This window comes from Poromitra crassiceps (genome assembly GCF_964638095.1).
Source record: "Poromitra crassiceps genome assembly, chromosome: 1".
Lineage (NCBI taxonomy): Eukaryota > Metazoa > Chordata > Actinopteri > Beryciformes > Melamphaidae > Poromitra > Poromitra crassiceps.
Window position 1 is genome coordinate 100,921,338 of NC_139623.1, and position 17,558 is coordinate 100,938,895.

General features: G+C 44.1%; 2 protein-coding genes across 5 annotated transcripts; one reads left to right on the forward strand and one right to left on the reverse strand.

Annotated features, from left to right (window-relative positions):
* The first annotated feature begins 571 nt into the window (after nucleotides 1-571).
* Nucleotides 572-9,279, forward strand: LOC310774707 (solute carrier family 25 member 32-like). Of its 2 annotated transcripts, XM_083634830.1 has the most exons (7): nucleotides 572-921; nucleotides 1,160-1,310; nucleotides 1,624-1,709; nucleotides 5,153-5,307; nucleotides 5,998-6,111; nucleotides 6,341-6,486; nucleotides 7,758-9,279. In XM_083634830.1, the coding sequence occupies exons 1-7, from the start codon at nucleotides 747-749 to the stop codon at nucleotides 7,882-7,884; spliced, it is 954 nt and encodes a 317-aa protein (XP_083490956.1). In that variant the 5' UTR covers nucleotides 572-746; the 3' UTR covers nucleotides 7,885-9,279. The 2 variants fall into 2 exon arrangements, with proteins under 2 accessions (XP_083490956.1, XP_083490957.1); XM_083634831.1 differs by lacking the exon at nucleotides 5,998-6,111.
* Nucleotides 9,280-9,366: 87 nt separating this feature from the next.
* On the reverse strand, nucleotides 9,367-16,183 carry LOC310778148 (collagen triple helix repeat-containing protein 1-like). 3 transcript variants are annotated; one of them, XM_083638498.1, is made up of 5 exons: nucleotides 16,033-16,170; nucleotides 14,612-14,689; nucleotides 10,881-11,099; nucleotides 10,270-10,486; nucleotides 9,367-9,885 (listed from the first exon to the last, which is right to left on the reverse strand). In XM_083638498.1, exons 1-5 carry the CDS (start codon nucleotides 16,141-16,143, stop codon nucleotides 9,743-9,745), a joined length of 768 nt encoding a protein of 255 aa, XP_083494624.1. In that variant the 5' UTR covers nucleotides 16,144-16,170; the 3' UTR covers nucleotides 9,367-9,742. The 3 variants fall into 3 exon arrangements, with proteins under 3 accessions (XP_083494624.1, XP_083494626.1, XP_083494625.1); XM_083638500.1 differs by lacking the exon at nucleotides 14,612-14,689 and having other exon boundaries at nucleotides 16,075-16,183; XM_083638499.1 differs by lacking the exon at nucleotides 14,612-14,689.
* Nucleotides 16,184-17,558: the final 1,375 nt, after the last annotated feature.

Consider the following 17,558-nt stretch of genomic DNA (forward strand, 5'->3'; position numbering starts at 1 on the left):
TGCTACTGCTGCTGTTGTTTTGGTAAAATTAATGCAAAAGTAGTGTAGGAAGTAACGAGTTACTCTACACAGAGAGTAATATTTTAAAGCAACTTATTACTTTAAAATGAAAGTAACTAGTAATATGTTACATTTTGAAAGTAACTTGCCCAACACTGCTCATATGTGATCTCATTGAGGCTGGCCAGCGAGAGTACTGACTCTGTGACTCTGTGTTCTAACTCTGTGGCCTTTTTTTCCACAATGTTTTGAAATTGGCTGGTTTTACTGTTCTGTGTTTGCCCGGAGACCTGGAAATGTGTTTTTTCAAATATCAATGAATTTGACATATATTTGATTTAGAGTGCAGTTTGCCATGGGTATTTATTCAATTTGTGTGACATCACTTCAATTTGTGTATTTTATCGATTTTGAATGATTTTGAATGACAGCTTTTATTTTGAAAAATCCTGTCCGGAAGTAAGACATTCTCATGCTCAGAAAAGTCTGCTTACTTCACACTGGCCAACAAGGTCGAGCTTGACAGCATGAGCTTGACAGCAATGTAAAACGTGGTTTATAAGGAGTTGAAAATGAAGCAGCTACAAGAAGCTAACCGCGTTAGCATGTATTACATGTATTGACAGCAATGTCATTGAAGTGTTACCGTCAACAGCTTCAAAACTAAAGAAGAAGAAGACTTGTTACCACCTTTGCTAGCCACTGGAGTAAACAAGCTGTAAACACAAGGTTAGCTCGCGTTAAACATGAGCTCCACTACAGGAGCAGCCGGATCCTCCAGCCAGGGTGTCTCTATAGTCGGACACATCCAGCAGCTTTTCAGCCATGTGAAGATAGAGAACCTGGTTGCAGGACTCAGTGGAGGAGTGGCGTCAACACTGGTGCTTCACCCTCTGGATCTGGTCAAAATCAGGTTTGCAGGTGGGCATGCAGCACTGTGCAGTATGACATTGTACTAGCTAGAATAACTGATTATTGTGTTCTGTAATCTATTTCATTGCGCTATAGTCCTGCTAGTTGCTGTAACACATCCTGTTAAATCTAGCCCGATATGGTGCATTCTCTTGAATGGAAACACCTGTAACGGTAGACCATGGCACTAGAAACATACCAAACTTACTTGTACATTCATACTGATTCTCAATCTGCTTTCATGTAGTAAGTGACGGGCTGGAGTTGAGACCTAAATACAATGGCATTATGCACTGTATGAAGAGCATCTGGCAGCAGGAGGGGCTCAGAGGACTCTACCAAGGAGTGACACCCAACGTGTGGGGTGCTGGAGCGTCATGGGGTCTCTACTTCTTATTGTACGTAAACTAATGAAGTCCTCAAGGACCATATTTCTCCTGAGCTATGTGGCAGAGACATAGCACTTTGAACTCCTCCATCCTTTTCCACAATACTTTGTCCTTTTCCTGACTTAATTATGAACAATTATGACACTGTTATAACATGATTATCGTCACTTACATTATGTTCTCACTCACTTTGCTGTATGCATGTATGGGCGTGTTTTCTGACTGTGCATGGCAGCTTGTGCACATGTGCTTACAGTATGTGCTCTGCTCGTGTCTGACAGCATTGAAACGTGTCTTATTTCCCACGCTATCTCTTCCACAGCTACAATGCGATCAAAGCATACACAAAGGAAGGTCGTCAAACTGAACTGAGCGCCACGGAGCACCTGGTGTCCGCAGCCGAAGCAGGTTAGCACTGCCTCTATCCCACCACTGCTGCCCTATACTGACACACTCATGATCAATACTATCCCACCACTGCTGCCCTATACTGACACACTCATGATCAATACTATCCCACCACTGCTGCCCTATACTGACACACTCATGATCAATACTATCCCACCACTCCTTCCCTATACTGACATACTCATGATCAATACTATCTCACCACTGCTGCCCTATACTGACATACTCATGATCAATACTATCTCACCACTGCTGCCCTATACTGACATACTCATGATCAATACTATCCCACCACTGCTGCCCTATACTGACACACTCATGATCAATACTATCCCACCACTGCTGCCCTATACTGACACACTCATGATCAATACTATCCCACCACTGCTGCCCTATACTGACATACTCATGATCAATACTATCCTACCACTGCTGCCCTATACTGACACACTCATGATCAATACTATCCCACCACTGCTGCCCTATACTGACACACTCATGATCAATACTATCCCACCACTGCTGCCCTATACTGACATACTCATGATCAATACTATCCTACCACTGCTGCCCTATACTGACACACTCATGATCAATACTATCCCACCACTGCTGCCCTATACTGACACACTCATGATCAATACTATCCCACCACTGCTGCCCTATACTGACACACTCATGATCAATACTATCCCACCACTGCTGCCCTATACTGACACACTCATGATCAATACTATCCCACCACTGCTGCCCTATACTGACACACTCATGATCAATACTATCCCACCACTGCTGCCCTATACTGACACACTCATGATCAATACTATCCCACCACTCCTTCCCTATACTGACATACTCATGATCAATACTATCTCACCACTGCTGCCCTATACTGACATACTCATGATCAATACTATCTCACCACTGCTGCCCTATACTGACATACTCATGATCAATACTATCCCACCACTGCTGCCCTATACTGACACACTCATGATCAATACTATCCCACCACTGCTGCCCTATACTGACACACTCATGATCAATACTATCCCACCACTGCTGCCCTATACTGACATACTCATGATCAATACTATCCTACCACTGCTGCCCTATACTGACACACTCATGATCAATACTATCCCACCACTGCTGCCCTATACTGACACACTCATGATCAATACTATCCCACCACTGCTGCCCTATACTGACATACTCATGATCAATACTATCCTACCACTGCTGCCCTATACTGACACACTCATGATCAATACTATCCCACCACTGCTGCCCTATACTGACACACTCATGATCAATACTATCCCACCACTGCTGCCCTATACTGACACACTCATGATCAATACTATCCCACCACTGCTGCCCTATACTGACACACTCATGATCAATACTATCCCACCACTGCTGCCCTATACTGACACACTCATGATCAATACTATCCTACCACTGCTGCCCTATACTGACACACTCATGATCAATACTATCTCACCACTGCTGCCCTATACTGATATACTCATGATCAATACTATCCCACCACTGCTGCCCTATACTGACATACTCATGATCAATACTATCCTACCACTGCTGCCCTATACTGACATACTCATGATCAATACTATCCCACCACTGCTGCCCTATACTGACACACTCATGATCAATACTATCCCACCACTGCTGCCCTATACTGACACACTCATGATCAATACTATCCCACCACTGCTGCCCTATACTGACACACTCATGATCAATACTATCCCACCACTGCTGCCCTATACTGACACACTCATGATCAATACTATCCTACCACTGCTGCCCTATACTGACACACTCATGATCAATACTATCCCACCACTGCTGCCCTATACTGACACACTCATGATCAATACTATCCCACCACCACTGCTGCCCTATACTGACATACTCATGATCAATACTATCCCACCACTGCTGCCCTATACTGACACACTCATGATCAATACTATCCCACCACTCCTTCCCTTTACTGACACACTCATTATCAATACTATCCTACCACTGCTGCCCTATACTGACATACTCATGATCAATACTATCCTACCACTGCTGCCCTATACTGACATACTCATGATCAATACTATCCTACCACTGCTGCCCTATACTGACACACTCATGATCAATACTATCGCACCACTGCTGCCCTATTACTCATGATCAATACTATCCCACCACTCCTTCCCTTTACTGACACACTCATGATCAATACTATCCTACCACTGCTGCCCTATACTGACACACTCATGATCAATACTGACACACTCATAATCAATACTGGGTTCACTTCACAATAACAGCCAGATAATACTGCTGTGAGCTGGCTGTGACTCACAGAAGGCAAACATGAATTAGCGCCTAGCGCCTCTCTTTTTTGGTCACGTAGAGTCACATGGATCAGTTTCCTGCCGGCCTAACCAAGTTAGGGGTTGAATGTAAGCCGCTCAAAAGCTTAATTGATAAAACTGGTGAAGTCACGAGAGAGTGTGACCTCTCTGTGCTATGTTCTGTGTGATACGTTTTAATGAGTTAGGTGTGAGTGTGGTATCTGAGGTCATCAGTGCTACACAATACCAGCTTAGAAAAGCAAAACTGATTCACATGTGGTTCATCCTTAGTGTTTTGAACTTCCTAACCTGATTTAATCCCAGCAGAGTTGAGATTTGGTCTAATATGACTGTTTGGCTGCATCACTTGCTGTGGTCCCATAATGCTGCTACAGTGTGATACATAAGAGAGCCTGTGTTCTTCAGCCCTATTGTCAGCCTCATCTTCATCATTGTACTTGTCTAGGTATACTAACACCCTATAGAGAGCCGCAGGAATGAGTCCGGAAGTATACTTCCGGGTTCTTCAGTGGAAAATTCTATGGGATTTAACATGGGGGTTTCACTTAAATGCATAAAATAAGGTCTGTGGTTAACAAAAGTTTATGGAAATGCGAATCTGGGTTCTTCTGCATGATAATCTTCACAAACGTGAATAACCTTTATGACTTTTGGAACGTGATTTTTATAAAACGCTTCAAAAGACATAAAAGTTATTCACGTTTGTGAAGAGTATCATGCTGAACCCAAATTCGCATTCCCATAAACCTTTGTTAACCACAGACCTTATTTTACACATTTAAGTGAAATCCCCATTCTAAAACCCCATAGACCTTTCCACTGAAGAACCAAATGGCAGCGATTTCTGGATAAAGCCTATAAAAATACGTCATCCCTGCCTGCGGTACTCAAATTGTCAGCCTCATCTTCATGATTGTACTTGTCTAGGTATACTAACACTCTATTCAATAGAGTGTTAGTATACCTAGACAAGTACAATCATGAAGATGAGGTTGACAATAGGGCCTATTGTCAGCTTCATCTTCATGATTGTACTTACTTGTCTAGGTATACTAACACTCACCCTGACCAACCCAATCTGGGTGACCAAGACCCGGCTGGTGCTGCAGTACAGTGCCGACCCAACCAGGAAACAGTACAAAGGGATGCTGGATGCTCTGGTGAAGATCTACCGCCATGAGGGAGTGCGTGGACTATACAGGGTAAGACTGCACTGTATCTTTGTAGTTCCATGTCACACAACAATATGAGGCGCTTTTTAGCCTCTGTCAGATAATACTGAAGTTATTTTGAAGAGGCCTTAGAATAACAGCATTACATCAGACCAGACAGACTGCCTTCCTGCCTGCTGGGTTGAAACCATTGAAACCAAGTTCCATAATATTCCATGGATTACCACTAGAGGGCACTACTTCTCCATGTCGTAATAAAGCACACATAAGGTACACATGTATATGATGAAAAGTGCAGCATTGAAAGTCTTCTGCAAGGCAAGTTTATTTACAGTATATAGCACAGTTCATACACATCGACAATTCAAAGTGCATAAATAAAAGAAAAATAAAGACATAAAAGAAATAGTGAAAGTGCATTAACATCACATGTAAAAAGACAATGCAAAGAGAAAAAAAGAGATTAAAATATAAAAATTGGTAGTTATATATATAAATTGTAGCTAATTCATTAACGTTATGTGAATTTAATTTAGCCAGGCAGCGAATTGTTAAGAAATTATTCAATGACAACCTGGCCAAGGGTCTTTGAATAAGAGCGGACTGCAGCTACAGTGTAGGGCTTTGCTATGGATGCATAATGCTTACTGTGGATATTAGCTTAAAGTTGAAGGAGCATGGCCAGCACATATGACTAACGGAGCATCATGCTTGTCAAAGGGCTATATTCCCGGTCTGTTTGGGACATCTCATGGAGCGCTGCAGTTCATGGCCTATGAGGAACTGAAGAGAGACTACAACAAATACAAGAAAATGCCTTCAGATGAGAAGCTGGTGAGTCAATAACCCCGTAAGCCACAATCGGTGTGGAAAACATGTTGAAAGTTGAAACTGCACTGCAGCTCGTAAATCTTCAGATGAACAAGAATGAACCCACAATTGATATAATTGAATTGAACTAGGAATTAAAGTGACTCGTCGACGTCCCTATTCTGCTCTGCTCACTTCTCTCTCTCTCTCTCTCTCTCTCTCTCTCTCTCCGTCTATCTGTCTGTGTGAACAGCATCCATTGGAATATATCACAATGGCGGCTTTATCCAAAGTCTTTGCTGTGGCTACAACATACCCATATCAGGTGGTGCGAGCTCGCCTGCAGGACCAGCACAATAAGTACAGCGGGGTCATCGATGTCGTCAGACGGACATGGAGGTAGAACACGGATCCACTCACATTGTCCTCTTAGGCAAATTTTCTGTATTTGGGTGCCTAAGGCTGGGTTCACACCGGCGACCCAAGCCTTGCCTATGCCTTGCCTTTACCCACGCTTTTAAATAGGCGTCCGTTTTAGTCAACGAGGCTGTGTACACCGGCCGCCTGAGCGTGAACCCTGCGTGTACCCACGCCTTGCCTGTGCCTTGCCGATTTTATCGTTTAGGCGTGAGTTCTATTTTCAAGCCGACAAGGCGCGTGCAGGCAGGCTTCTTCTGTCAAGCCATGAAAGAAAAACGCGACAATATCCATGGAAAATGGCAAAGTCAACTGAATTTCAAAATAAAATGGAGTTACTACAACAGTGTTGAGCAGAGAGAGAGAGAGCGAGAGAGAGATTGACGTGTGGCTATCACGTGGGGCTTTCTCCCCGTTGGCAAACACATTTTCAGGAGAGAGAATAGCGACCGAAGAAGCAAGATGGACAATGTTGTTGTGCCAGCACATATTCTTGCAAGATTACCTCTCTAAAATGTCCGACTATAGTCAGACCTGGTTATACATATCCAGCATCAATAGAACATTAAATATAGCCTATTTGACCTACCCATGATAATTCGGGACCACACGTGAAAAAATACAGTCGGGAGAGAGGAGAGGCGCTTGTGACTCGGCTCCAGGTTCAGCGTGCAAAGGCGTGCGGTGTGATCGCAAAAGCGTGTAATAGGTTCACGCCCAGCTCAAGGTCTGCAGGCGTAGGAGTGGGTTGAGGCAAGGCAAGGCATAGGTTCTCTGTGTGAACTAAGCGTAAAAAATGTATTGTCCGGTTTGAACACTAATCTTAAAAAATTGCTATATTCAGCAAAATTACTCCAAGCCAAGGGAAATGTTTTTAGATGCTGTTAAACTCTCACTGGATAGTACAAGTCTGCACACCCTTTCAAATGGCCTATTTTTTTTTATTTTCTTTTAGCCTGAAATGAAAATCTATGATGTCAGACTTTTTCACTTTCATTTGGATATACATTAACCAGCAGGATCAATGCAAAAACAAAGGCTACTCATTTCTGACACTGTTTAAAAATGGAAAAGTTGAAACACCTTAGTTAACTGCTGTTACTGTAGTGTCCTGCTATTCCCTTAATCTGTCATCTGTTTGAAGTTTCCCCCTGCACTGTGGTCTACCGGGGGCCAGAGGGAGCCGTAACTTTTATGCGGCATTCTTAATTGTTACCACATGGGTTATCTCTCTTTTCCAATCTCTCCCTCAGGAACGAAGGCGCTGCGGGTTTCTACAAAGGCATCGTCCCCAATGTGATCCGCGTCACTCCCGCCTGCTGCATCACCTTTGTAGTTTATGAGAACGTGTCTCGCTTCCTGCTGGGCCAAAGCAACTGAGGCTCCACGACAAAGCAGCATGGGCAGCAGCAGGTAGTCTGCTGGGCAGCAGCAGGTAGTCTGCTGAGCCCCACGCTGGCATGTGGCTGCCATGACGGAGATGCAGAGAAGAACATCGCCATCGGTTACGTATACATGCACAGAGTCAGCCCGGCTTTTGGCCATACTCTGGTTCAAGTCTTGTTCAGGTAAAGCTGTTTACATGAACCTTCCATGCCCAGTGATTGAGTCTCCCTGTTTCCATCAATAAACAAATTAACAGACTATTCCTGTCTGCGGCTAGAAGAGTCCGCCTGAAAAAATGGATGAAATGATGATCCACACAATGTAATCATAGTAAATGTTTGTCACCACCGTATTTGTTGACATCAAAACCATGAAGCTGTGCATAAGCCAGACATCTTAACCAGGGTAAGTAGTATTTGGAGTACTGTCTTACCCAGGTTACATGCATCTACGTAAAACCCTGTTATTTTAGTCACCAGATTACAAACAGAAAGCCGAAGTGTGAGAGCCATTAATTTGCACTGAAGACTTGTTGCCAAGTAAAGCAACCATGTCAACATAGTTTTTGCAAGACTAACCAGCGGCAAAGTCCAATCGTACGGAGTGGATTTTGCTCTGAACATGAATTCTGGATTCTCAGTGAAATATCACTGTGTTGACTGAAGACAGATGTCTGTCTCCGACTCGGATGCATCGTAAAACACCTTTGACTTTGGGGAACAAGGCTGTTGTAACGCACATTGGAGGCTGCCATGATGGTAGTATTTTTTTTTATGTACTATGATGTGTAGCATGTCATGTCGATATGAGGATATGATTATATAATTTATATGATAGGAGATAGATAACAATTTAAAGATTTCATCATAGTTTTGTTTACATTATATCCATTCTGTGACAGAAGAAAGGAATATAGGTCTTAACACACAATGCTCCCATTCTATCTATTATAAAAGGGAGCAAGTGAGCAATGTTCTCGGTTTCAATTTTTGTGCCAGCGGCCGAGCTGCGTATGCAAGCTGCAGGGCCAGCTCGGCGAGCTGCAGGGCGAGCGAGATGCTTAGTGCAGCAAAAGACACATCTTCTGTTCTCAGGTTTCCAGCTGCATGTATGTGTGATAGTTTGTTTCTATTTAATTTATTGTTTTATAACAAACAGTAACGATAACGTATGAAAGGAAATTCATGGAAATGGCATCTTAGCCCCTTTGTTTCAGAAGAAATGGAATCATAAGAGTTCGGCATTGAACGTCTATCCAAAAATATATATATATGTTGGTTTGTTTATTTTTTGTTGTTGGTATCATCCAATTTTGTAATTGTTTTATCAGCATTTCTTATGAACTCTGAATTGTGCTTACCAGTTTTATCTGCATTTTCTCCAGTTTTACGCACTTGAACAATAAATTGTATCATTTTGTGACTAAAAGTGGATCAATTCTAAGTATTTATTTCAAAACATGTTACATAATGCAGTGATGACTAAGGAGACACATACTGATTTGATTAGTTACATTCATAAAAAAAGATGCCTTTATTAACAGTAATAATGCATATTATCAGGTCACATTCACTGCATACTCCTTGCCAAAAGTTTTGCTACAATATTTGTTGTTTTATTATACCAACAGTACCCCCAAGTAGAAAGACTACAGTACAAACGTTATTTCTGGTAGACAGAATGATACAGTACTCTTGTTTATAAGCCTGTCATCTAGTATAGTATTAAAAAAAACATTCAAGTTAACATCAGTGACGCTGTTATGCTTCAGCAAACCACACCTGATCATTTGGCCAAATAACATACTACTGTACTTTCAGGACCGATCCGTCCCTTTCAGTTAGGATCTGCTTTATTTGGGCAGTTCCTCGATGATAACCCTGGATACGGAGTTCCATCCCGTCGATGCGTCGCCTCTTGGATAGTCGGCGCAGGTCCCCACCCAGACGGCCACGTCCACCAGCCCCGCCTTCACGCCTTCACACATCCCCTCCACTGGATGGGAAACAGCACAGTGCAAATGAATCTCAGAGGAAACGCCCAAACCGCCTGCCGAGGCCAGGGCCACTAAGTGCTTTGTTTTGTGACAGTGGTGAACTTTCCAGGTTCTGACAAACAAAAAGCCTAATTGGGAGAGTGTCACTTTGCTTTGAAGGCTGAAATCTGTTTACCAGACGGGTTACAGCTTCACTGCTGTGGGATTCTCACTTGTCAAACCTTGGGGAGTCGCCACTTTGTACTTTTGCCTGGATCGTGCAGCATTGTCAGTGCATACACTCAAATCCAGTGAGCACCGAATACATAGATTTACCCCCCCCCCCCCCCCCCCCACACACACACACACACAAAGCAGTCTCAGCTAGCTGACTCCAGTCTTACCTGCGGATGTTCTGTGGATGTTGATGGTTGAGTTGAGCTCCGGGCTGCCTTGGTCCAGGTAGATGATAGACTCTATGGGGAGAGGTCCCGTACACTCGGCCCCGTTGAAGGTGAAGTACCACCTCTGGCAGCACGCGTTCTTACACTTGAGTCTGAGGGAGCCACTGAACAGCACTCTGAGGGTGCTGTCTGAGCGCAGCTTGGTGAACGTACAGTCCTGCAACATGGGGAGGAAGAGGGATCAGGGAGGGAGTGAGGGAGCACTCCCTGGAGAATTGCCCTTTCATCTGCATTGGCCAATTTATAATTGCCCAAATGTGTAGGCTATTTAATTGATGCAAATTGCTATAGTATTGCTTAGTTTGGGTTAGTCTCATTTAGCCGAGATCCCCTCACAAGCCTCTAGGTTGTTGTTTTTTATCTCACAATTTTGTACTAGCCTAGACTTGTGGTAATGGTATGCGTGTGGCTAATAATATTTCCACCCCTTTACTGGATACAGAAAGGAATGCAAAATATGTAGCACAATTAATGCCTAAAATGCAAAGGCACAGAATGCACCCGTTTCCCCCAAAAGCCTGCCAGGCTGTGCACAGCATCAAGACACTCACAGCTACTTTGCCCAGGTCAATCCCATAGTTCAGGGAATTCCAGGCACACTGTTTGTAGTTGGGTCTCCATGGCTCCTCGAAGATCTCACTTATGCACTCGCCTTTCTCCCCTTTAACCCCATCCCGCCCGGGGATGCCCGGCGTCCCGGGGATGCCGTTGGTGCCGGGGTTGCCCTCTCTCCCAGGGTTGCCGGCCGGGCCCTGAATGCAGCTGCCATACTGGAAAACCAGGGAGAAGAGGAAGTGGAGGTGGCGGGTGATGATGATGAGAAGGAGGAGTGCAAGAAAAAGAGGAAGGGCGCAAAACAGTATCAGCAGTGTCTAGTGTCCAATTTCCTCTAACAGATTTTGTGTTTTTTCCTGAGGTACAGTATAGCCCTGTTTGGGCTGCATGCTCTGCAAAGACCGAAATGTTGCCATCCATTCAACCATCACGCACAAAAAGGTGGATTATACCTCATTTACAAGTCATATAAACAAATAGTCTGCTGTGGGGCTAAACCCGCTTCTTGAGTGTAAATACGATAAGTGTTAAAACAGATGTGATCAAGAACAAGCCAAAGCATTAGCCATAAAGTGAGTGAGTGACAGACAGACAGACAGACAGCCAGACTGTGTGTTAATGAGGAAGGCCTGATGACAAGCTAAGTCAGTAGGTGTGTGGTCAACGTCTAGCCACAGGCCCAGTGTGATTCACTGTCCTGCTCAATCTGCCCTGCTATGTTTAAACAGATGCTGCCTATTACTCAGGCTGACTCAAACACACAGACGACAGATAGCCTGCCAAAGTACTGTAGTCATCCCACATACAGAGAAAGACACAATGGCTGTACATCATGTAGCCTTCAAAGAGAGATTTAACATAAGAGGCCACCAACAGAATGCAATATTATTATTATTATTATTGTTATTGTTATTGTTATTATTATTATTATTATTACCATTATTTATTCAGGAGAGCTTCGCTGAGAGCAGTGATATTTTTTTGTGTAATTCACACACACATTCACACCCAGTGTTGGGGGTAACTCATTACAAAAGTAACATATTACATGTAATATATTACTTATAGCAGTAACTCAGTAATATAACTTATTACTTATAGGATGTCAGTAATATTATACCAGTTACTTTGTCAAGTAACTCAAGTTACAAATTTAGTTACTTTTTTTTAAAATCAAAGCACCTATTTAAATAAAGATACAATCATTTCCTAATCAAACTGTGTTTTTTTATGCAAATAACCACTATAAATGACAATAACAAAGGAAATTTGGATTGCTAACACTGACTTCAAGGCAGTTGAAATTATTTTTCGGGATGGTTCCGGGGTGGCAATGTCATTCTGCTGCTGCTTTTGTTTTGGTGAAAGTAATGCAAAAGTAGTGTAATAAGTAATGAGTTACTCTACACAGACAGTAATATTGTAAAGTAACTTATTACTTTTAAATGAAAGTAACTAGTAATATGTAGTATACAGTATTACATTTTGAAAGTAACTTGCCCAACACTGTTCACACCTGGAAGCTAACCACTATGACCACACTCTGAGCTGACAACTGAGCAGCTCCACTGGAGCGGTTGGGATACCGTTAAGGGCCTTGCTTCAGGGCACCTCAGTGGTGGTGATGAGGGAGGGGAAAGCTCTGCAGCTTTTCACTTTCTCCCACCTAATTCATCCTGCCAGTCCCAGGGATTGGACGACCTTCCGGTCATAAGATCGCTTTTCTAACTTTGACGCCCCCATTGCCCAATATGTAGGTTTTTCATGCTGAGATGGTTTTTATTTCATCAGTTGGATGGATGACTTAAGTGCTTTCTCATTCCCTGTCAAGCAGAAAGTAACACAACAGACATAAAGTGACATGTAGATGTCCAGCCTTGCCATTAAGCAAACATTGTTGCTTTTTTGTTCAGCGTGCAGCTGTGCAGGAGCAGCATGCAGGAGCAGGGGCGCAGGGCCAAAAGGCACAGCAAATGAGTCCCCCAAGCAACATAAATAACAAAGGCCATTGAAGCCAGTTTCAAAATCATGTCCTGGCTTGAGTCTCTGGGGTGAGGGATGCAAATCTATTTCAGACGAAGTGAATCTGAAGAATGCAGCAATCTAGCATGAAGAACGGATAGAGAATTGCAGTGTTTCAGTCTCAGCTGTGGTGAGGCAGTGTTTCAGTCTCAGCTGTGGTGAGGCAGATGGCAGATGACTCAGTGAGGAGCCCACAGTCTGTTTTAGCCATTAAGTGGCCATGCTGGAGCAACCTGGAGATGTGATCTGCTCTGCTGGAGCAATGATGTCTGACATCATCCCTATATAGGAAACTGGGAGAACTGGAGCCTGTGACCAGACCAATGGATTATTATGGGATGTGCATAATATGCTGTAATAGACCTGCAATTTTGAATGCACTAAATGCCCAGGCACCATGGGAAATGGATGGCATAATGTGGAAATGACGCAAATACTGTACCTTGTCTTTAGCTTCGCTTTGAATGAATGACTCTGCTAATATGGCTTGAAATGCAGGAAAGTTAAGGAAACGTCTCTGCGTTTTATTGGGGTTTGATTTGTCTTTGGAGACTTTTCAAAGTAGAATAATGAATGGCGCCTCTGTCCATTTAGCTACACAGCTGACTTTTATATTAACTTCCAGTCTGGTGTTTCTACAGTGGTGTGGCCTGCCTGAACAAATTACACTCTACTGAACATTACTCTAGCCCTACTGAACATTACTCTGGCCCTACTGAACATTACTCTAGCCCTACTGAACATTACTCTAGCCCTATACTGAACATTACTCTAGCCCTACTGAACATTACTCTAGCCCTACTGAACATTACTCTAGCCCTATACTGAACATTACTCTAGCCCTACTGAACATTACTCTAGCCCTATACTGAACATTACTCTAGCCCTACTGAACATTACTCTAGCCCTACTGAACATTACTCTAGCCCTACTGAACATGACTCTAGCCCTACTGAACATTACTCTATCCCTACTGAACATTACTCTAGCCCTACTGAACATGACTCTAGCCCTACTGAACATGACTCTAGCCCTACTGAACATTACTCTAGCCCTACTGAACATGACTCTAGCCCTACTGAACATGACTCTAGCCCTACTGAACATTACTCTAGCCCTACTGAACATTACTCTAGCCATATACTGAACATTACTCTAGCCCTACTGAACATTACTTTAGCCCTACTGAACATTACTCTAGCCCTACTGAACATTACTCTAGCCCTACTGAACATGACTCTAGCCCTACTGAACATGACTCTAGCCCTACTGAACATGACTCTAGCCCTACTGAACATGACTCTAGCCCTACTGAACATGACTCTAGCCCTACTGAACATTAATCTAGCCCTGCTGAACATTACTCTAGCCCTACTGAACATTACTCTAGCCCTACTGAACATTACTCTAGTCCTACTGAACATGACTATAGCCCTACTGAACATTACTCTATCCCTACTGAACATTAGTAACAAACAGACCACTGCTGTGACGCAAGCATAGAAGCTGCGTTTGCCTCAAAGCGTTGAGGCATCACTTATTTCATGCCGTGCAGTCCACACTGAAGCCAGGGCCAAGACAAACTGCTCATGGAACATGCAGTGCACAGATTTAATGCAAAGCGTTTAGTGTTTGGGCAGATTCAGAGCTTCAGATGAGTTTTCAAAGGATTAAGAAAGGATGGAAAATAAGATATTCTGATTACCGTCTTGTTCATATTAGTAGATGTTGCTTCCTCAGAGTGTCTAGTGCAGTTAGGCTTTTCTGCATCATTTCCAGTGCACTAGATACAGATGGTGACATAACATGCTAATCGTTATACCCTCCCTTTTCTACTGTCCCCAAACTGCTGCATATTACTTTAAAGGAGGGTCTGCGGCCCTGCAGGAGTCTTTAAAGGAAGGTCTGCGGCCCTGCAGGAGTCTTTAAAGGAGGCTTCAGGGGGTCGCAAAGTGAAATGAAGAATAGTTTAGTTTTTATTTCACTCCCAAGAGGTTAGCATAAGGAGTGTTTTGTTCAGAGATTTTGCACTCCTGTCTGAGCCTCCCCACCTACAGCATAGAGTAGACCAAGGGTTTTCAAGGTGGGGGGCGGGCCTCCCCATGGGGGCTCCAAACCATTCCAGGGGAGGCTCCGTGAATGGAAGTGAAAATATTATAGATTAGTTATTACATTAGTTATCAAAAGATCACATAGGATATCCTAAATGTATGTGATTTGGTTATAGAGATCGTTCATAACATAATCATGATGATGGGGATGATGGGGGGAGGGGTCTTTGTCCAAGCTTTGTCTGGGGGGAGGCCCACGGTCTCGAACCCCTGACATAGACGGTTATGTAATTCTCTAAAGTTAGATTTACCAGCTAAACTCTCTCCGATGGGGTAACTTCTGTGACGGAATCCTATCAAATGGGGGAGTCCCTGAAAAGGGTTTGAGAGCCCCTGTTATTAGCCATTAGAAATATCATTATCATACTCTATACAGTATACACCACCTTCTCCACCAATCAGACCCCCCCCCCCCCATTCAAACCCCCATAATCTTTTGGCAAGCTGATCAGACAGACAGAGAGAGAGAAAGGCAGCCTAGACCCTATCACTTCCTGTTTGGGATTCTTTCTGTGCACTCGTCTGCTGGAGTGCAGCCAAACCTTCAATAAGTACCAGCTGACCATACAATGACTTTTCTCTCATCTGCTGGTAGGACCAGGTCATTTTTCAGGGGGATTTTTAGCCACCACCTAAGCTACTGCACTGTAGCCTACACGTGATGTAAATTAGCTTATGTTTTCCTATAGGAATTTACTAGCCTACTTATGTTCAGCAAACAGGAATTCAGGATTTAAAACACTTTTGAGAAAGAACTAGGCCTAGTAATCATGCGTTTTAGAAGCTATGCACCACATAGGATAACTTCAATGCCTTGTATGAATGAATAGGCTATATAGTGATGAAGATAAATACATAAGATAATTAATACAATAAAGCACGATAGGATGACAATAAACAGACTAGCCCACTGATTATCACCTTTTTTCTGTCAACACATCAGGATTGCCGCATATCTAGTTTGACAAAATTATGAGAACGACTGCATGGTTTTATTTGATTGAATCCGCCTTACCTTCTCAAACTCAGCATCCTTTCGATAGCCTCTATTTCTCACCTTTTCCACTCCATACAGAGGTAAAGCCAAGCAGGTGAGAAGCAGCAGATGGGCAACAAGAGGAGACATCCTACAGTATCGACTGGCTGCTCTTCATGTGAGCTTTCACTCCAACCGGACAGCTTCAGTCCGGAGGAGGGCAGGGCAAGAGGGAAGCAGCCAGTCAACTTGCAGTAGTGCAAGGGGAATTTTGATAGTGTAGCTCAGTATTACCGCGAATTGCTTCAAAAATGTCCCCATTATCTGGGGTGGAGTTGTACAATCTCTACAACCCAGTTTCCCTGCAGAAATTACTTGCAAAACCCCATTTAATGGGTAGGATTCTGGGGTTTCCCCGGGGTTTTAGAGATTACTTGCAAAACCCCATTTAATGAATAGGATTCTCCATTGGCTCTTCTCTCGACCACCCTGCCCACCTCTGCAGGCATGCGGAGGGTCTGCTTGGACCCCTGTGTCCTTAGGTTTAGGCATGGGGGGTGGGAGAGGTAGGTTAGGTTTAGGCATGGGGAGTGGGAGAGGTTAGGTTTAGGCATGGGGGGTGGGAGAGCCTAGGTTAGGTTTAGGCATGGGGGGAGGTTAGGTTTAGGCATGGGGGGTGGGAGAGGTAGGTTAGGTTTAGGCATGGGGGGTGGGAGAGCCTAGGTTAGTTTTAGGCATGGGGGGAGGTTAGGTTTAGGCATGGGGGGTGGGAGAGGTAGGTTAGGTTTAGGCATGGGGGTGGGAGAGGTTAGGTTTAGCCATGGGGGTGGGAGAGCCTAGGTTAGGTTTAGGCATGGGGGTGGGAGAGGTTAGGTTTAGGCATGGGGGGTGGGAGAGGTTAGGGTTAGGGGGTGGGAGAGGTTAGGGTTAGGGGGTGGGAGAGGTTAGGTTTAGGCATGGGGATGGAAGAGGTTAGGTTTAGGCATGGGGTGGGAGATGTTAGGTTTAGGCATGTTGTGTGGGAGAGGTTAGGTTTAGGCATGGGGGTGGGAGAGGTTAGGTTTAGGCATGGGGGGTGGGAGAGGTTAGGTTTAGGCATGGGGGTGGGAGAGGTTAGGTTTAGGCATGGGGGTGGGAGAGGTTAGGTGGTGGGAGAGGTTAGGTTTAGGCATGGGGGTGGGAGAGGTTAGGTTTAGGCATGGGGGGTGGGAGAGGTTAGGTTTAGGGTTAGGAGATGTTAGGTTTAGGCATGGGGGGTGGGAGAGGTTAGGGTCTCCGACCCCCCCTTCGGCCCGGAGACCCCCCGAAGCGACCCCAGCACCTCCACAGGTTCCTGGGGTCCACCCAGGCCTCTTTTTCTGGTAAACTGTGCAAGCTGTCCATTGAATGGGGTTTTTAAGGTAACCTGTGCAAGCTGGACATTAAATGGGGGTTTGCAAGTAATCTCTACAACCCCAGAGAAACTGGGTTGTAGAGATTGTACAATTCCACCCCAGAGAATGGGGACATTTTGAAGCAATTCCTTTCCATTGAGTGAGGTGATTCATAGTAGATCAGGTTCTATA